Below are 14,130 nucleotides of genomic sequence, written 5' to 3' on the forward strand. Positions count from 1 at the left end.
TTACTGAGTAGCCATTAATTAGTTAGTCCTTTCAAACCTAAGAAACTTCAGTGGACTCTGCCATTCATTCATCATTTGAAGTCCAATATGGTCAGTAGGGATGAAAGGGTTGATGAATGTGCTATGGTAGGATATATGGATGTGTATAAGGATGATTTTATTATGACAACATTGGTTTGTTTCAGACGGGACTCTGCCAGAGCCACAATGGCTTCAGATGAGCAGGTCGAGGAACAGGACCTGGATACGGAGGCTGAGGGGGCTAAATTAGCTTGGCAGGATGAGGACAGGTAGGACATTACTCACAGGTCAAAGGTTAACCTTTATCAGAGGACATATGTTATTATCTAAAGGTCAAATGTTACTTTCTCTCAGAGGGTGATTACAAGGTCAAAGGTCAACTTCTCTGTGAGGGTGATTACAAGGTTGAAGGATGATCATACATGTACAAAAAAATAGGGCATTACTTATAAGTCAAAGGTTAATTACTGTCAGAGGGTGATTACAGATAGAATTTTACTTACAGGTCAAAGGTCAACACTTCTCTGTGAGGGTGATTACATGTTAATGTCAGTCAGAGGGGATTTACAGGTAGGAAATTATTAATATGCCAACGATCACCTTCTGTCAGAGCGATTTATAGGTAGAACATTATATAGGTTAAGGGTCAAATTCCCTCAGAGTATAGTTACAGCTAGACCTAGTTTTCTATGGTTTTCTAAAACCTATAGGTCATAATGTAATTTTACACTTGTATGACATTTAGGATTCAGAAAAAATTAAATATGAGACGTATGAACGAATTGATACACATTATAACTTGTAACAACATATACTACATGTAATATATGTAAACTGTGATGGATGTTGCCTTATATCAGTGTTATAGCACCCAGTACAAGTACAGTAGAGGAAACCAATGGTGGACGGGTTCCAACCCCAAAATGGCAGCAGAAATCAACCGTCCGCACAGGCGCCCGTCACCACCTAGACCTGACTACACCAGCTGTGGGTGGGGCCATCCTAACTTCACCCCCTCAGAAGAAACGCCCCAGGGGCAAGAGAGCTGTTTCTAAATCTCAGCCTATTGTTCTCCAAGGTGACCATTATTAGTCCATACAAAATTCATACACAGTTGTACATATATCTATCCTCAAATAATCCCCCTTCCTCTGTGTAAAAGTTCGGTACCATATTTATCCTCAGATAAACAAACCCCCAAATGTTAAAATTCAGTACCATATTTATCCTCAAATAAGCCCCTTTTCATAGTGTAAAAGTTTATTACCAGGTTTATCCTCAAATAAGCTCCCTTTCTTAGTGTAAAAGTTTGGTACCATATTTATCCTCAAATAAGCCCCTTTCTTAATGTAAAAGTTCAGCACCGTATTTATTCTCAGATAAGCCCCCTCTCTAAATGTTAAAGTTCAGCACCGTATTTATTCTCAGATAAGCCCCCTTTCTAAATGTAAAAGTTCAGTACCGTATTTATCCTCAAATAAGCCCCCTTTCTAAATGTAAAAGTTCAGTACCGTATTTATTCTCAGATAAGCTCCCTTTCTAAATGTAAAAGTTTAGTACTATATTAATGTAAAATTTCAGTACCATGTTTATCCTCAAATAAGCCCCCCTTTCTAAATGTAAATGTTTATTACCATGCTTATCCTCAAATACATGCCTTTTCTTAGTGTAAAGGTTCAGTACCATATTTATCCTCAGCTAAGCCCCCTTCCCTACTGTAAAATTTCAGTACCATATTTATCAATTTGTATACACATGAATTATGAGCTAAACTTCACTCAAACAGCTACTGTTTCCCTGTTTAATCAAAATGAAATGATCAATAACGTTTCTTTCCCTACAAAATGTTGTATTTGTTTATTACTTTTTGTGTGATTTCTTTGGTGACAGATTTAGATGAGACACCAGTAGAACAGGTTGTTAGGAAGCCGATAGCAGGGCAGACTTATACCAAGGTATGGCAGAGTCAATTGTACTTCATGTAACTGATGATATTAAGTTCTCCAGTTATTCTCAGATTTATTTCCTGCTTTTACTGTTCAATATTTCTTTGTCAACCCCTAGGGAAAGATTTCTCTGTCAACCCCTAGGGAATGATTTCTCTGTCAACCCCTAGGGATGATTTCTCTGTCAACCCCTAGGGTATGATTCCTCTGTCAACCCCTAGGGTATGATTTCTCTGTCAACCCCTAGGGAGTGATTTCTCTGTCAACCCCTAGGGAATGATTTCTCTGTCAACCCCTAGGGAAAGATTTCTCTGTCAACCCCTAGGGAGTGATTTCTCTGTCAACCCCTAGGGAGTGATTTCTCTGTCAACCCCTAGGGAATGATTTCTCTGTCAACCTCTAGGGAATGATTTCTCTGTCAACCCCTAGGGATGATTTCTCTGTCAACCCCTAGGGTATGATTCCTCTGTCAACCCCTAGGGTATGATTTCTCTGTCAACCCCTAGGGAGTGATTTCTCTGTCAACCCCTAGGGAATGATTTCTCTGTCAACCCCTAGGGAAAGATTTCTCTGTCAACCCCTAGGGAGTGATTTCTCTGTCAACCCCTAGGGAATGATTTCTCTGTCAACCCCTAGGGAATGATTTCTCTGTCAACCTCTAGGGAATGATTTCTCTGTCAACCCCTAGGGAGTGATTTCTCTGTCAACCCCTAGGGAATGATTTCTCTGTCAACCTCTGGGGTATGATTTCTTTGTCAACCCCCAGGGAAGGATTTCTCTGTCAACCTCTAGGGAATGATTTCTCTGTCGACCCCTAGGTAGTGATTTCTCTGTCAACCTCTAGGGAATGATTTCTCTGTCAACCCCTAGGGAGTGATTTCTCTGTCAACCTCTAGGGAATGATTTCTCTGTCAACCCCTAGGGAGTGATTTCTCTGTCAACCTCTAGGGAATGATTTCTCTGTCAACCCCTAGGGAATGCTTTCTCTGTCAACCCCCAGGGAATGATTTCTCTTTCAACCCCTAGGGAATGATTTCTCTGTCAACCCCTAGGGAATGATTTCTCTGTCAACCCCTAGGGAATGATTTCTGTGTCAACCCTAGGGTACAACTTCTCTGTCAACCCCTTGGATGTGATTTCTCTGTCAACCAAATCTAGGATATGACCGATAGCACAATCAGGCAGTGTTGTGTGCTACAATTTTTGTTTTGTAAACAAACGCATGTGTAAATTGTACATCCTGGATAATGGGTTAGTATCATGGAAGAAAACTCAATAATTGATTTGCTAGCTTGAGGATGTGACAGAGAAATCTCCTGTATCCATCAGCAGAGTCTTGATAACCAAGAATATCCCCTTTCAGACTGGAAATTTCTGTCAAGTTTGGGGGAGATTCAGTTTATGACTCGAGTCCTGATCAATTTATTTGATTTCAGGAAGAAACATTGCAGAAAGGACATTATCAAGCATGTAAATTGATATGAATGAAAAAGTCTTTAACAATATTTTTCTGTTGATAAATACATTTAATTAAGAACTTTCATGAAAATAAAGACAAGAAAATCATGTCTAATCCATAAACACTTTCACTTATGTCATTGAGCAGTGAACAATATATCAGAGAAAAACAAAAAACAAAAAAACGGGGCCACGTTGGCTGAGTGGTTAAGGTGTCCCAACACTTTATCACTAGCTCTCCACCTCTGGGTTGTGAGGGCAGTTGCCTGGTACTGACCGTAGGTCAGTGGTTTTTCTCCGGTTACTCTGGCTTTCCTCCATCTCTAACACCAGTCACGTCTTTGAATGACCCTGGCTGTTAATAGGACGTTAACTAAAGTAAACCAAACCAAATATCAGAAAAAAAATAGGAAAATTGAAAGAAAAAAGTATCTGATACATATGCAGTTAAAACATATAGCTTACATTGTATCATTTCAGCCAGTTGATGTAAATCGAGGACCGATACAGCCGACGCCCACTTTTGGTATGCCTTCTCGTGACACACATTACTTAAGGGACGATGAGGTTTCATGTGACCTGCCACTTCAGACCAGCTATGTACACAGTCCACTAAAGAAACAAGGTATAGCATTGTAAAGAATGGAAATTCTAACAAAGAGATTAAATTAAATGTAATTAATTCTTCATCAGCTATTTACTAAATGTAATATTTATTCCTTCATTAAGAAGTTGGGGGGGGGAGGGGGATGTCCATCTGTCCGTCAATCCATATTAGGTATTGATAATCAATATCAGGTATCAATAATCAAAATCAGGTATCAATAATCAATATCAGGTATCGATAATCAATATCCGGTATCAATAATCAATGTTAAGTATCGATAATCAATATCAGGTATCATTAATCAATATCAGGTATCGATAATTAATATTAGGTATCAATAATCAATATCAGGTATCAATAATCAATATCAGGTATCAAAAATCAATATCAGGAATCAGTAATCAATATCAGGTATCGATAATCAATATCAGGTATCAATAATCAATATCAGGTATTAATAATCAATATCAGGTATCAATAATCAATATCAGGTAACAATAATCAATATCAGGTATTAATTATCAATATCCGGTATCGATAATCAATATCCGGTATCGATAATCAATATCCGGTATCGATAATCAATATCCGGTATCAATAATCAATATCCAGTATCATGTATCCACCTACGTAGGGTTACAATATCAAGTTTGTTATCCCTATTTCTCAGAGAATTCTTCATTGATCTTTCTCAGATTTTATACATAGGTTCCTCTTGTTTTCCAATGGTTAAGTAAAAGAAAAGAAAATAAGAAAACTGACAAGTCATCCAGAGATCCAATAAAGGTCATTTGATGGTGGACACTAAGATCTTGCTGACATCTCTTGTTTTCTATAAACCACTACAAGTCATAAACGAGTAAGCAGATTTTGGCAAAATTCGGGCTAAAACGTACAAAACGAATTTGATAGTAATGCTATTTAGGTGTGTTCAGATGGATATTTCTACAAATTAAAAAGATTCAAATTTTTTTTAAAAACTTTCCTGTATCTGAGCGGTCTTTTCTGTGATGTTCTTGTAGTAAATAAGCATTGGGACGTCAGTATCCCTGCTACGATAAAGGAAGGGTTCGGGTTAACCTACAACCAGCCCATCATGTCCTCTACTCAGGCTTGTGGTAAGTCAACGGCTTGTATGTGTATCACAAATCGTGTTGCATGCTAGCTCTTGCAAGTAACCTATGGTAGTAGGATAGATTTGCATCATCATATTAGTCTCATCGCAACTGTCGTACCCTGCCTTCCACATTGTGTGTATCCCCATGTTGTGTCTAGAATTTTTTATTTTTTTTTTTTCTGTCGTTCGTCTGTCTGGCTGCATCACCTTTTCACTTAAAAAACTTCTTATCAATAACCAAGAGACCATGGGACCTGATATTGGGTCTGTTTCATGCTGGGGTAAAGGGGTACCAAGTTTGACTAAATGAATAATCTTGCCATTTATTCAAGGTCACAGGGGTCAAATATACTAAAATCTTTAAACAACTTCTTCCTACAATCACCAAGAAGCCCAGGAAGAAAATTTTTAGCTTGTAATATGCTTGGGTGAATGACTACTAAGTTCGTTTTACTGAATAACCTTGACTGACTTTTCAAGGTCACAGGGGTCAAATATGTCAAACTATTTAAATGACAACTTTTTAATAACCAACAGATTCAGGGTTCGTGTTTCAGGCTGCCAAGGTCAAGGACAAATTATGTTTATAGAATATCTTTGTCACCGCTCTAGCGACTTCATTTCAAAATGGATTTTGATTATACTTCATATAATTATAACATATGACAATAACTCAAACAAGTTGGCGTATTAATAGCAGAATGATTTAGAGAGTACATGTGAGGGGATTTGAAACACTTGCAATGACTTGATGCTATTTTTTTTTTTTTTAATATCCTGGAGTATTGCAGATGCTTTTGGCCTCCATTCTTACTGCAAATAAGATTTAATCATATTTGTAATAATTTTAGTGTTAATTTCCAGCGTTTCAGGCTTCTCGTTTTCGGTGTGTATGATAACAAACATATATTTTATAGGCAGCGAGAAAACATTTAGTTTGTGTTGTTGTCCATTCAAACTGAGATTTCTTGCTATAACCTGAGTTTCCTTGGACCTGTTAAGCTTTAAGCCCTTTTGTTGCTACTGCAAATTTATTTGGCCTGTTTTCAAAATTACAAACAAAGTCAATGTATTGAAATCTTTAAATAATTTCTTAAATCTGAAAGTTCCATGATGATATTAGGCCAGACCCATGCTGGAATGAAGGCTAATCTGTCTGTCCTTCTACATATTATCTTGTCCAAGCTCTGTCCCTTATACTGCTTGTCATATTTAGGTCATGGGTTTACCTGAGGCAATGTGACGATATTTCCAAAAATAGGTCACTGTGACCTACATTTTGATCTTTGACCTACATCAAAGAAAAAGATTGTCCAGACTCTATATCCTACATTAATCATCATTGGAACTTCATATTTGGGTCATGGGTTCACCTCGGTGAGACAATGAGTCACGTACCAAAAGAAGGTCACTTTGACCTATATTTTGACCTTAGGCCTACATCAAAGTTTTTCACAGCCTCATCTGCTGCTGTTCTTGTCACTTAAACTCCTTACTTTAGGCATATAGGTTCATCTTGCCAGGGGATTCATTTGGATTAAACTTCTGATTATAATGGCTTTCTAAGATTATTAATATTCCTCAATTCATTCACATAAAAATCACCACCTGCAATTCAAATGCAATGGGTCTGTCAAACAATCAGTGAGTGGTCTGATGGCACAGTGGTTACAGACTTGCCTTTCACCTAGGCAGCTGGGGTCGATTTCTCTTGCTCTGACATTGAAAGGTTTGGGGTCATCTGCTTGACCATGTGGGTTTAACTTTTCCACAGGTACAGTTAGACCCCACACGCTTAATCTGAGCCAACAAACATCTTAATCTGAGCCAACAAACATGATTAATGTCGATTGATATAACTTGTTTCTCTCTTACCTTTACATTTACAACAATCAAAACGAACAATTATATTAATTAATTACAACACAGATTTATAATATATAAATCTTATTATCGGTGCATGACACTCTACTTCAATGATATAATTTTCCTTCTGGTTGGGGAGTGTAAATTTCACAGATATATAGTTTTAATATTATTTAATCGTAAATCACTTGTTTATTTTACAGATTTACAGTTTTAGTATTAAAATTAATTAATCGTAAATCACTCGTTTATTTTACAGATGTAGATGATGATGTACTCTCCGTATCTGCACGGTCCGTTGCCTCCAGCTGTTCGCTAGCTTCAGAGACACTGGAGCGTGCCAGGAAGCGTAAAGAGGAATTCTGGGGAAAGCCAGGTGTTGCAGCTCACTGAGAAGACATTTAGTTTCTATAGCGACCGGTAGTACTAGACTCTGCTATTTATAACCTGACCAAGAATCTCGACTTCTATTTTCATATCTTTTAACTGTTTTACTACGTATAGAAAGCTAAAGATAGTTTTATACAGACATTTTATACTTAAATTGTATGTACATGTTATTATTAAAAAAATCATATCATGATTCCGTCCAGAAAGTAACATATTTTAGAAAGATTTAATGTATGCTTAAATCCCATCAGATTTTATTTCTTAGTCGGAAACTTCTCAACTTTTAACCTTAATCTTTTAGGAAATACAATGTAGTTCAAAATTAATTAACATTTCTTTTCATTTAATTTGGATTTTGCTATTTCAGTAAATGATATAAATCATTTGACTGGGATTTTAACTGTTATATGTCCATTTTAGGTAATATGGTAGTCCCACCTATGTATAAACTGCTGAGCTATATATGTATAATTTTATTATGTAATTTGCTTACATATTAAGTAAATTGGTTTGTTTTTGTGTAACCCTGGTAAATACTAGCCACAATATACCGCTCGGCTAGAGAGATCTTCTCTTTGGCCCGATCGGTTGAGCATAAGACAAGTAAGCCAGAGGTCCAGGGTTCAATCCCTAGCGGAGGCAGTGATTTAAATTTAATTAATCATGCGTTCTGTTACATTTGTATACTGTACAAAAAAGTACATCACCTTGTTTTCTACAAAAAATATATACATTGTATTTTGTTTTCAGTGTAAACTGCATATTTTGTTTGTAGGTAAAATATTTGCTTGTACAATGTACATTGTAATTTGATCAAGCCTATTTTAAGGAAATTTAATGCAGAAATACCAGATATCATTTTGCTTTATTATGTTTTTCCGCAAGAGTGAAAAGGAGAATTTCAAGAGTGGGGAAATCTCCTGTCAAAAAATATGTATTAGATTTCATTTAAGAGAGTGAATTTGTATTTTTTATAAAGTTTCGGAGTTTCCACACATAAATGCTAGAACTGTGAAAATAGGTGAAGTGAAGAAAATTTTGTCTTGAATCATGCTCTCAAGATCGTTGTTTGGACACTGTCTGATCTTTATACTGGAGTAATAGTCACTCTGATCAGGACTATATCTAGTCTGGACACCATCAGTTATGGACACTGTCTAATCAGGAAACTGTCTAATCAGGACACTGCCTTAATAGGACACTGAGTGTAGAACAATGACATTGTCTATTTTATTGTTTACCTAAGTATTAGACCTATATATAGGTCTGTTGTCTGTGATAATAGGTAGAGTTTTTGTTACCTGTTGGTAAATTGTTGATATAAACATTTATTGTCAAAACAGATAAATGGTCTTAAAACTCTTCTCCAAATTGTAGATTGTTAGAAGAGTCATGTTAGTATGCTAGATACATTTGGAAGTGAAAATGTATTCTTGAAATATTCTCTCTTTTATTTATTTGTATATTTTGATGGAAAAGGTTTTATTTTGAGAGATTAAAAATCATGATAATAATTGACATTTAAATCTGTGTTGTTTTGTTTAAAATGGCTTAGGATTCTATCCAAATAATTTTGAAAAGAAAATCTAAGAAATTTATTATACAATAAAACAATAACTGTTTACAATTACAATATTTTTATTGGTGACGCATAAATACATGTAAAAATGAGCAGTGCGAGACCCATGAAGTCATTCACTAGTTAAGGGGAGACTACCCACTTGAGCCAGCCACCAGGTATGGAGAGACACAAGTTTTGCTGTATTCATTCCAAACAAGGCCAGAAGGACAAGAGAGAACATAGGCATCACCGGCGATATCACATTGGATAAATTTATTGGGATCAGGGTGAGAGAAGAAGAGGCCGGTGTTTGTTACTACTTGTCCAAGACAGGGGTTAGTTGCTCCAGTGATCATGCCACCTGAAAACAAAGACAAAAAAGGTTATATATTACTAATCATGAATGGTTTGATCGTAGTTTAATGAGTAATTTATCTGCAAGTAAAGGTGTAAGGTAAGGAGATTTTAACATTAGTCAATAACCCAAGCTTAGAGAAGTGGTTCGATGAATCCCTCTCTCATAATATCCCCGACAAGAACACATTGTCCCAAGATAAATCACGGATGAAAAAAGTAGATGGAAGCTTTGTGCGAGGTTTGATATGTTTTTTCCCGTATTTTCAGGAAAACAAATACTGGGTTTTAATACCCTTACATTGGTCTATTATACCCTACAAGGCCCGGGTTTACCAATATAGAGTCAAATGTGATAGAATATTCAAACAACTTCTCAATAACCAATTGCTAGTGGCCCAGTGTCATGATTTTTGGCCAGTAGCAGGCTGGGATATTGAAGGGCTACTAAAGTTGTTCAAATGAATGTCCTTTATGTACTTTCAGGTCACAGAGGTCAAATGTGATAAAATCTTTAAAAGACTTCTTAACGATTAATTGCAAGAGGCACAGGGTCATGATACTGGACAGTGACATACTTTGATAACAGGCTGAAAAGTTTGTTCAACTGAATGGCATTAACCTTCCTTCAAGGTCACACTGGTCAAATGTATTAGATTACGAGGTTCCCATCACCATTGCCAAAGGAGTAGAGAAATCAGTGAACAGTTTCATGATATGGCTGCGAGCCCAACCAGGGTTTACTTTTGTTGAACTGTATGATAAATCATCCATTGTGGAATTGAAGGTGAAGTCATGTTTGTGGGAATTATCAGATATTAGAGTCAATGGGGCTGGCATCCAGACAAGAACAAGATAGTTGTCATCACCACCAATGGACCAAGCCGAAAGCATGTCATACTTATTGGGCATGATTGGCCACGTGGTGCACTTTTCAACAGTGGAAGAAGGCAACAGAGGGATGAGGTAAGGTCCAGAGCACAGGGGCTTGGCACAAGTTTCCAAACGATAGTCTATTTATATGTATTATAGACACTATAATACATATATATGGACTATTGTTTGGAAAATCGTGCCAAGCCCCTGTGGTCAAGAGTGAAAAAAGGCCGTAAAGTAGAGGAGGACCATCATAAAAAAAGTCAGTCGAACTGGACAAACCAGTCATGTAACTAAGGGGCCCAGTGTCCTGTTTTTTTTGCCAGTAGTAAGCTGGTATGATATGCTACCAAAGTTGTTCAATTGAATGACCTTGACCTATTTGCAAGGTCACAGTTGTCAAATATGTTTAAATCTTTAAATGACTTCTTTATATCCAACAGGCCCATAGCCATGATATCGGGCCAGTTTCATGCTGGGATGAAGGACTATCTAAGTTGTACAAATGAATGACCTTTACCGGTATGTACTTTCAAGGTCACAGAGGTCAAATGTAATGAAATCTTTAAAAAAAAATGCCCAATAACCAGTTGCAAGAGGTGAAGGTCATGACAGTGGGAACAGTGGTATGCTTTCAAGTTTGAGTTTGTCCAATTGAATGACCTTGACCTTCCTTCAAGGTCACACTTGTCAAATGTATTAGATTCTTAATATAAAACCGAAAACATCAACTATCAGTATGCAGTATTTCAGAACTCGGGTGACTTTTAAGGCCCATGAGCCTCTTTTTCGAATTGACCTTGAACTATAATTGACCTACAGACACTGTCTATGGTGATAAATACCGTGATACACGAGGTTGTCGCCTGGTTGTAGAGCTCCCCAGCTGGACATTGGACGATGTACATTCTACCGAACCGGTCACACTGCAGGAATTTTGTATTGTCCCCGGGGTGGGGGAAGTAAACTCGGTTAGAGTTGGACGTACAAGGGTTAGGCACATTCTGGAATGTATCTAAATAAAAAAAAAAATGTATGTGTGCTCAGCAAAAGTGATACACTGGCGGTCCAATAGGAGATGGGCCGTAAACAAACAAACAAATAATAAAAATAAAAAGTATATACCCAGATATTACTGACGGTCAAAATACGATAACCTAAAATATGCATCAGAATCTAAACAATATGTCATATTCTAAAATGTTCATCTTCTACCAAAATGATAATCTGTCGCTATTTGCCACCAATGACAATGGGAATTGTTTCTTCTCATAAACTGTTCAGTGTAGATAATATGAACAATAACAAATGATAACAATGATACATGGTAAAACAGGATGGACATCAGTATTGTGAATTAATTATCTCATTTATATCATTAATAAATTTAGCCAGTGAAATAAGATCATATTGAGTTACGTAATTGAATAATGTATGAAATTTAAATGTAATAAGTCTATCATAATAATATCTAGACATATATTTCCGTCTGCTATTGAGTATAAGTTGTTGTTAAATAAATAATGAAATTGGTCGCCTATTTCTCTTAAATTACATAAAGTGCATATTCTATTTTCACGTGGTATATAAGACCATCTACCACTTTCGATTGGTATTTTTGTATTGCCTGTTCTACACAAAATTTATCTTTCGCCAAACTGGTCGTCCATCTCTCGCCACCATTGAGAATCTCATGAAATATTTGAAAGAATACTGGCTTACTGTGAAATCATTTCTAAACATTTGACAATGTACGCGAGCATTTGTCAAGGTAGAACAACAATAATTTCTAACATAATTTCTTAAAAGATCATAGACAGAATTTGTAGTAATAATGTTTGCGCCCATTTCTAGCCAAATCCCCCGTTTAAAAGGGTTTGGTTTCTGATTGTGACTTCAATACTTACTGACACAGTTCGGCACTTGTCGCTTTTCTGCAATAAAATTAATTGATTTTTGTTAATACTTCTAGTTAATCATCATGTCAAAATATACATTCTTAAAAGCGACGTAATGAAAAACTCGGCCAACAGAAATAATTTAAATACAATTAACAAAACTTTATCAACAGAAATGATTCATACAGAAATTAGAGGTTTCAGAAGGTATCGATAACCCCGAATTTTTATAAGGTTTCAGAATGTATATGAATACTTAATTTACAGTGTTGTGGTTGTTAACTGATGTTATATCTTACTCAGAATCCCGAAACCGGGCCCCTGTAGAAAGGATATAAGTTCACTTTTTTTTAAATAGATTTTTCCATTGATTTAAATGAATCCCCCAGAATAAATTTTGATAAAAATAAATATGTACATATAAGATTAGATGCCTTCACAAATCTTTGAGTCTCAACACACTGAACAAGTCATCAAATACCATTTCCTCGTCCGGAACTATACATGTATTAGCACCAGTTATATCATCTTCGTAAGAAGGAAGTTTTGAACTAATTGAAGAAAATGGAAATGTTTCCTTGAAATATAGCCTGCCATGCTCTATATGCACATACTTTACCCAAGAATCCCTTTGACCTTTGACCTTTGCCGTTTTTTTCTTTTCTTTCTTTAAATTACATATGTACTTCTGAATATGCATGTACATGAAGTACATATGTATACACAATACCATGGGACCTCTAGTAACTAGAAGTAAATATAAACAAGTTCTCTGTATTTTTTAATTAGTTAATATATTTGTTTTACTTATATTTGTTTGGTGTTAATAAAATATTTCTAAAACTGAAAGATGACATCATTATCAAAACAGAAATAAAACTTCAGTCTGGTAAAATTATCGACCACGTTCTGTAAATAATACTATTACTGCAAACGTACTAATTGTGGCGTAATCAAATTTTGGCGCATTTGCATGTTACAACAAATTAGCGCTTTCTCATATTTTCTGTAGGAACAGCACATATATACTATAATAAGTGCAATCATAATTTAGCGCAATTCATCCGGCGCAAAAAATGCTAAAATAAGATCACCGCGGAAAATTGCACATTTACAGTAATCAATGGCGATGGACGCTTAAATGACACGTGCATACAGAATATGTTTGTTTTAATTTCTTAAGCAAACTAAATAATAATTGTCCCTATTTTATAATATCTGTGGATAATAAATAAGACTCACCTCTCAGAGGAGACGGAACAGCGAGAGTTAAAGCAACACAAGTCGCAATTATTAAGACCTTCATGATTGTGATTAAAATTTAAACGGTGCTATCTGCTCCCCTCAGTCGTGTTGGCACGGCAAGAGAGAACTGTCGCGCGCCTGATTTATATAAGTGTCACGCCTTTCTAGGTTCCTACGTCACAAGAAGCCTTGGGCTCCACCCTAGGTATTCAAACGTTTTGCATCTCTATGGCATAAAAAGCCTCTGTCAACTCAAAAGCATTAACAACACTGGCGCTCTGTTTGATAAGCGACAAATATTTAAACAAAAGCGGCCGAGAAGGATATCGCCCTTCTTTAATTAAGAAGTTTGATATTGTTGAAATTAAAACAGGCATTAAAGATGTCTAGTTCGGTTAAGAATTAGTTGTGTAGACGATCAACTACTTTTTTTCTGTATCGAGACGACAAAATAGATGAAAGGTTTCGGCCGTTCCAAGCTTAGATCTCGGCATTTCAAACTCTACCGTTATCTTATAGATATTATCAAAAGCAAACCTCATGTGATTAGAGAAGTGTGAATAATTGCTTATGTTGTATCATATATTATCATAAACATTTTTTTACAATTGTATTTGACATAGAAAACACTTTTTTTTACCGTGGAGATAGCGGTATGAGTATGGCTAGCTACTCCGACCCCCAGAATAACGCGATCTTACTGGGTCAAAGTGCACCGACACAATTGTTTTTAGACACTAATCTCTGACAATGATTTAAATAAGTCATATGATCCTCTCCGGCTAAACTTA

At 36.1% G+C, this 14,130-nt stretch overlaps 2 protein-coding genes across 5 annotated transcripts in view; one reads left to right on the forward strand and one right to left on the reverse strand.

Annotated features, from left to right (window-relative positions):
• Window positions 1–14,130, forward strand: part of LOC117330971 (nuclear protein MDM1-like) — a gene marked incomplete at its 5' end in the record, with an annotated part of 50,214 nt that overhangs the window by 32,746 nt on the left and 3,338 nt on the right. For 2 of the 4 annotated variants that reach the window (XM_033889565.1, XM_033889566.1), the window contains 6 exon segments: window positions 186–290; window positions 882–1,099; window positions 1,912–1,976; window positions 3,906–4,050; window positions 5,055–5,150; window positions 7,275–8,931. In XM_033889565.1, the coding sequence (XP_033745456.1) occupies window positions 186–290; window positions 882–1,099; window positions 1,912–1,976; window positions 3,906–4,050; window positions 5,055–5,150; window positions 7,275–7,408 (763 nt within the window). In that variant the 3' untranslated portion in view covers window positions 7,409–8,931. 4 annotated transcript variants of the gene reach the window in all.
• Window positions 9,037–13,471, reverse strand: LOC117330975. The gene is made up of 4 exons (XM_033889570.1): window positions 13,337–13,471; window positions 12,104–12,130; window positions 11,042–11,211; window positions 9,037–9,327 (listed from the first exon to the last, which is right to left on the reverse strand). The coding sequence occupies exons 1-4, from the start codon at window positions 13,398–13,400 to the stop codon at window positions 9,319–9,321; spliced, it is 270 nt and encodes an 89-aa protein (XP_033745461.1). The 5' UTR covers window positions 13,401–13,471; the 3' UTR covers window positions 9,037–9,318.

The sequence above is a fragment of the Pecten maximus genome, chromosome 7 (assembly GCF_902652985.1).
Source record: "Pecten maximus chromosome 7, xPecMax1.1, whole genome shotgun sequence".
In the NCBI taxonomy this organism is placed as follows: Eukaryota; Metazoa; Mollusca; class Bivalvia; order Pectinida; family Pectinidae; genus Pecten; species Pecten maximus.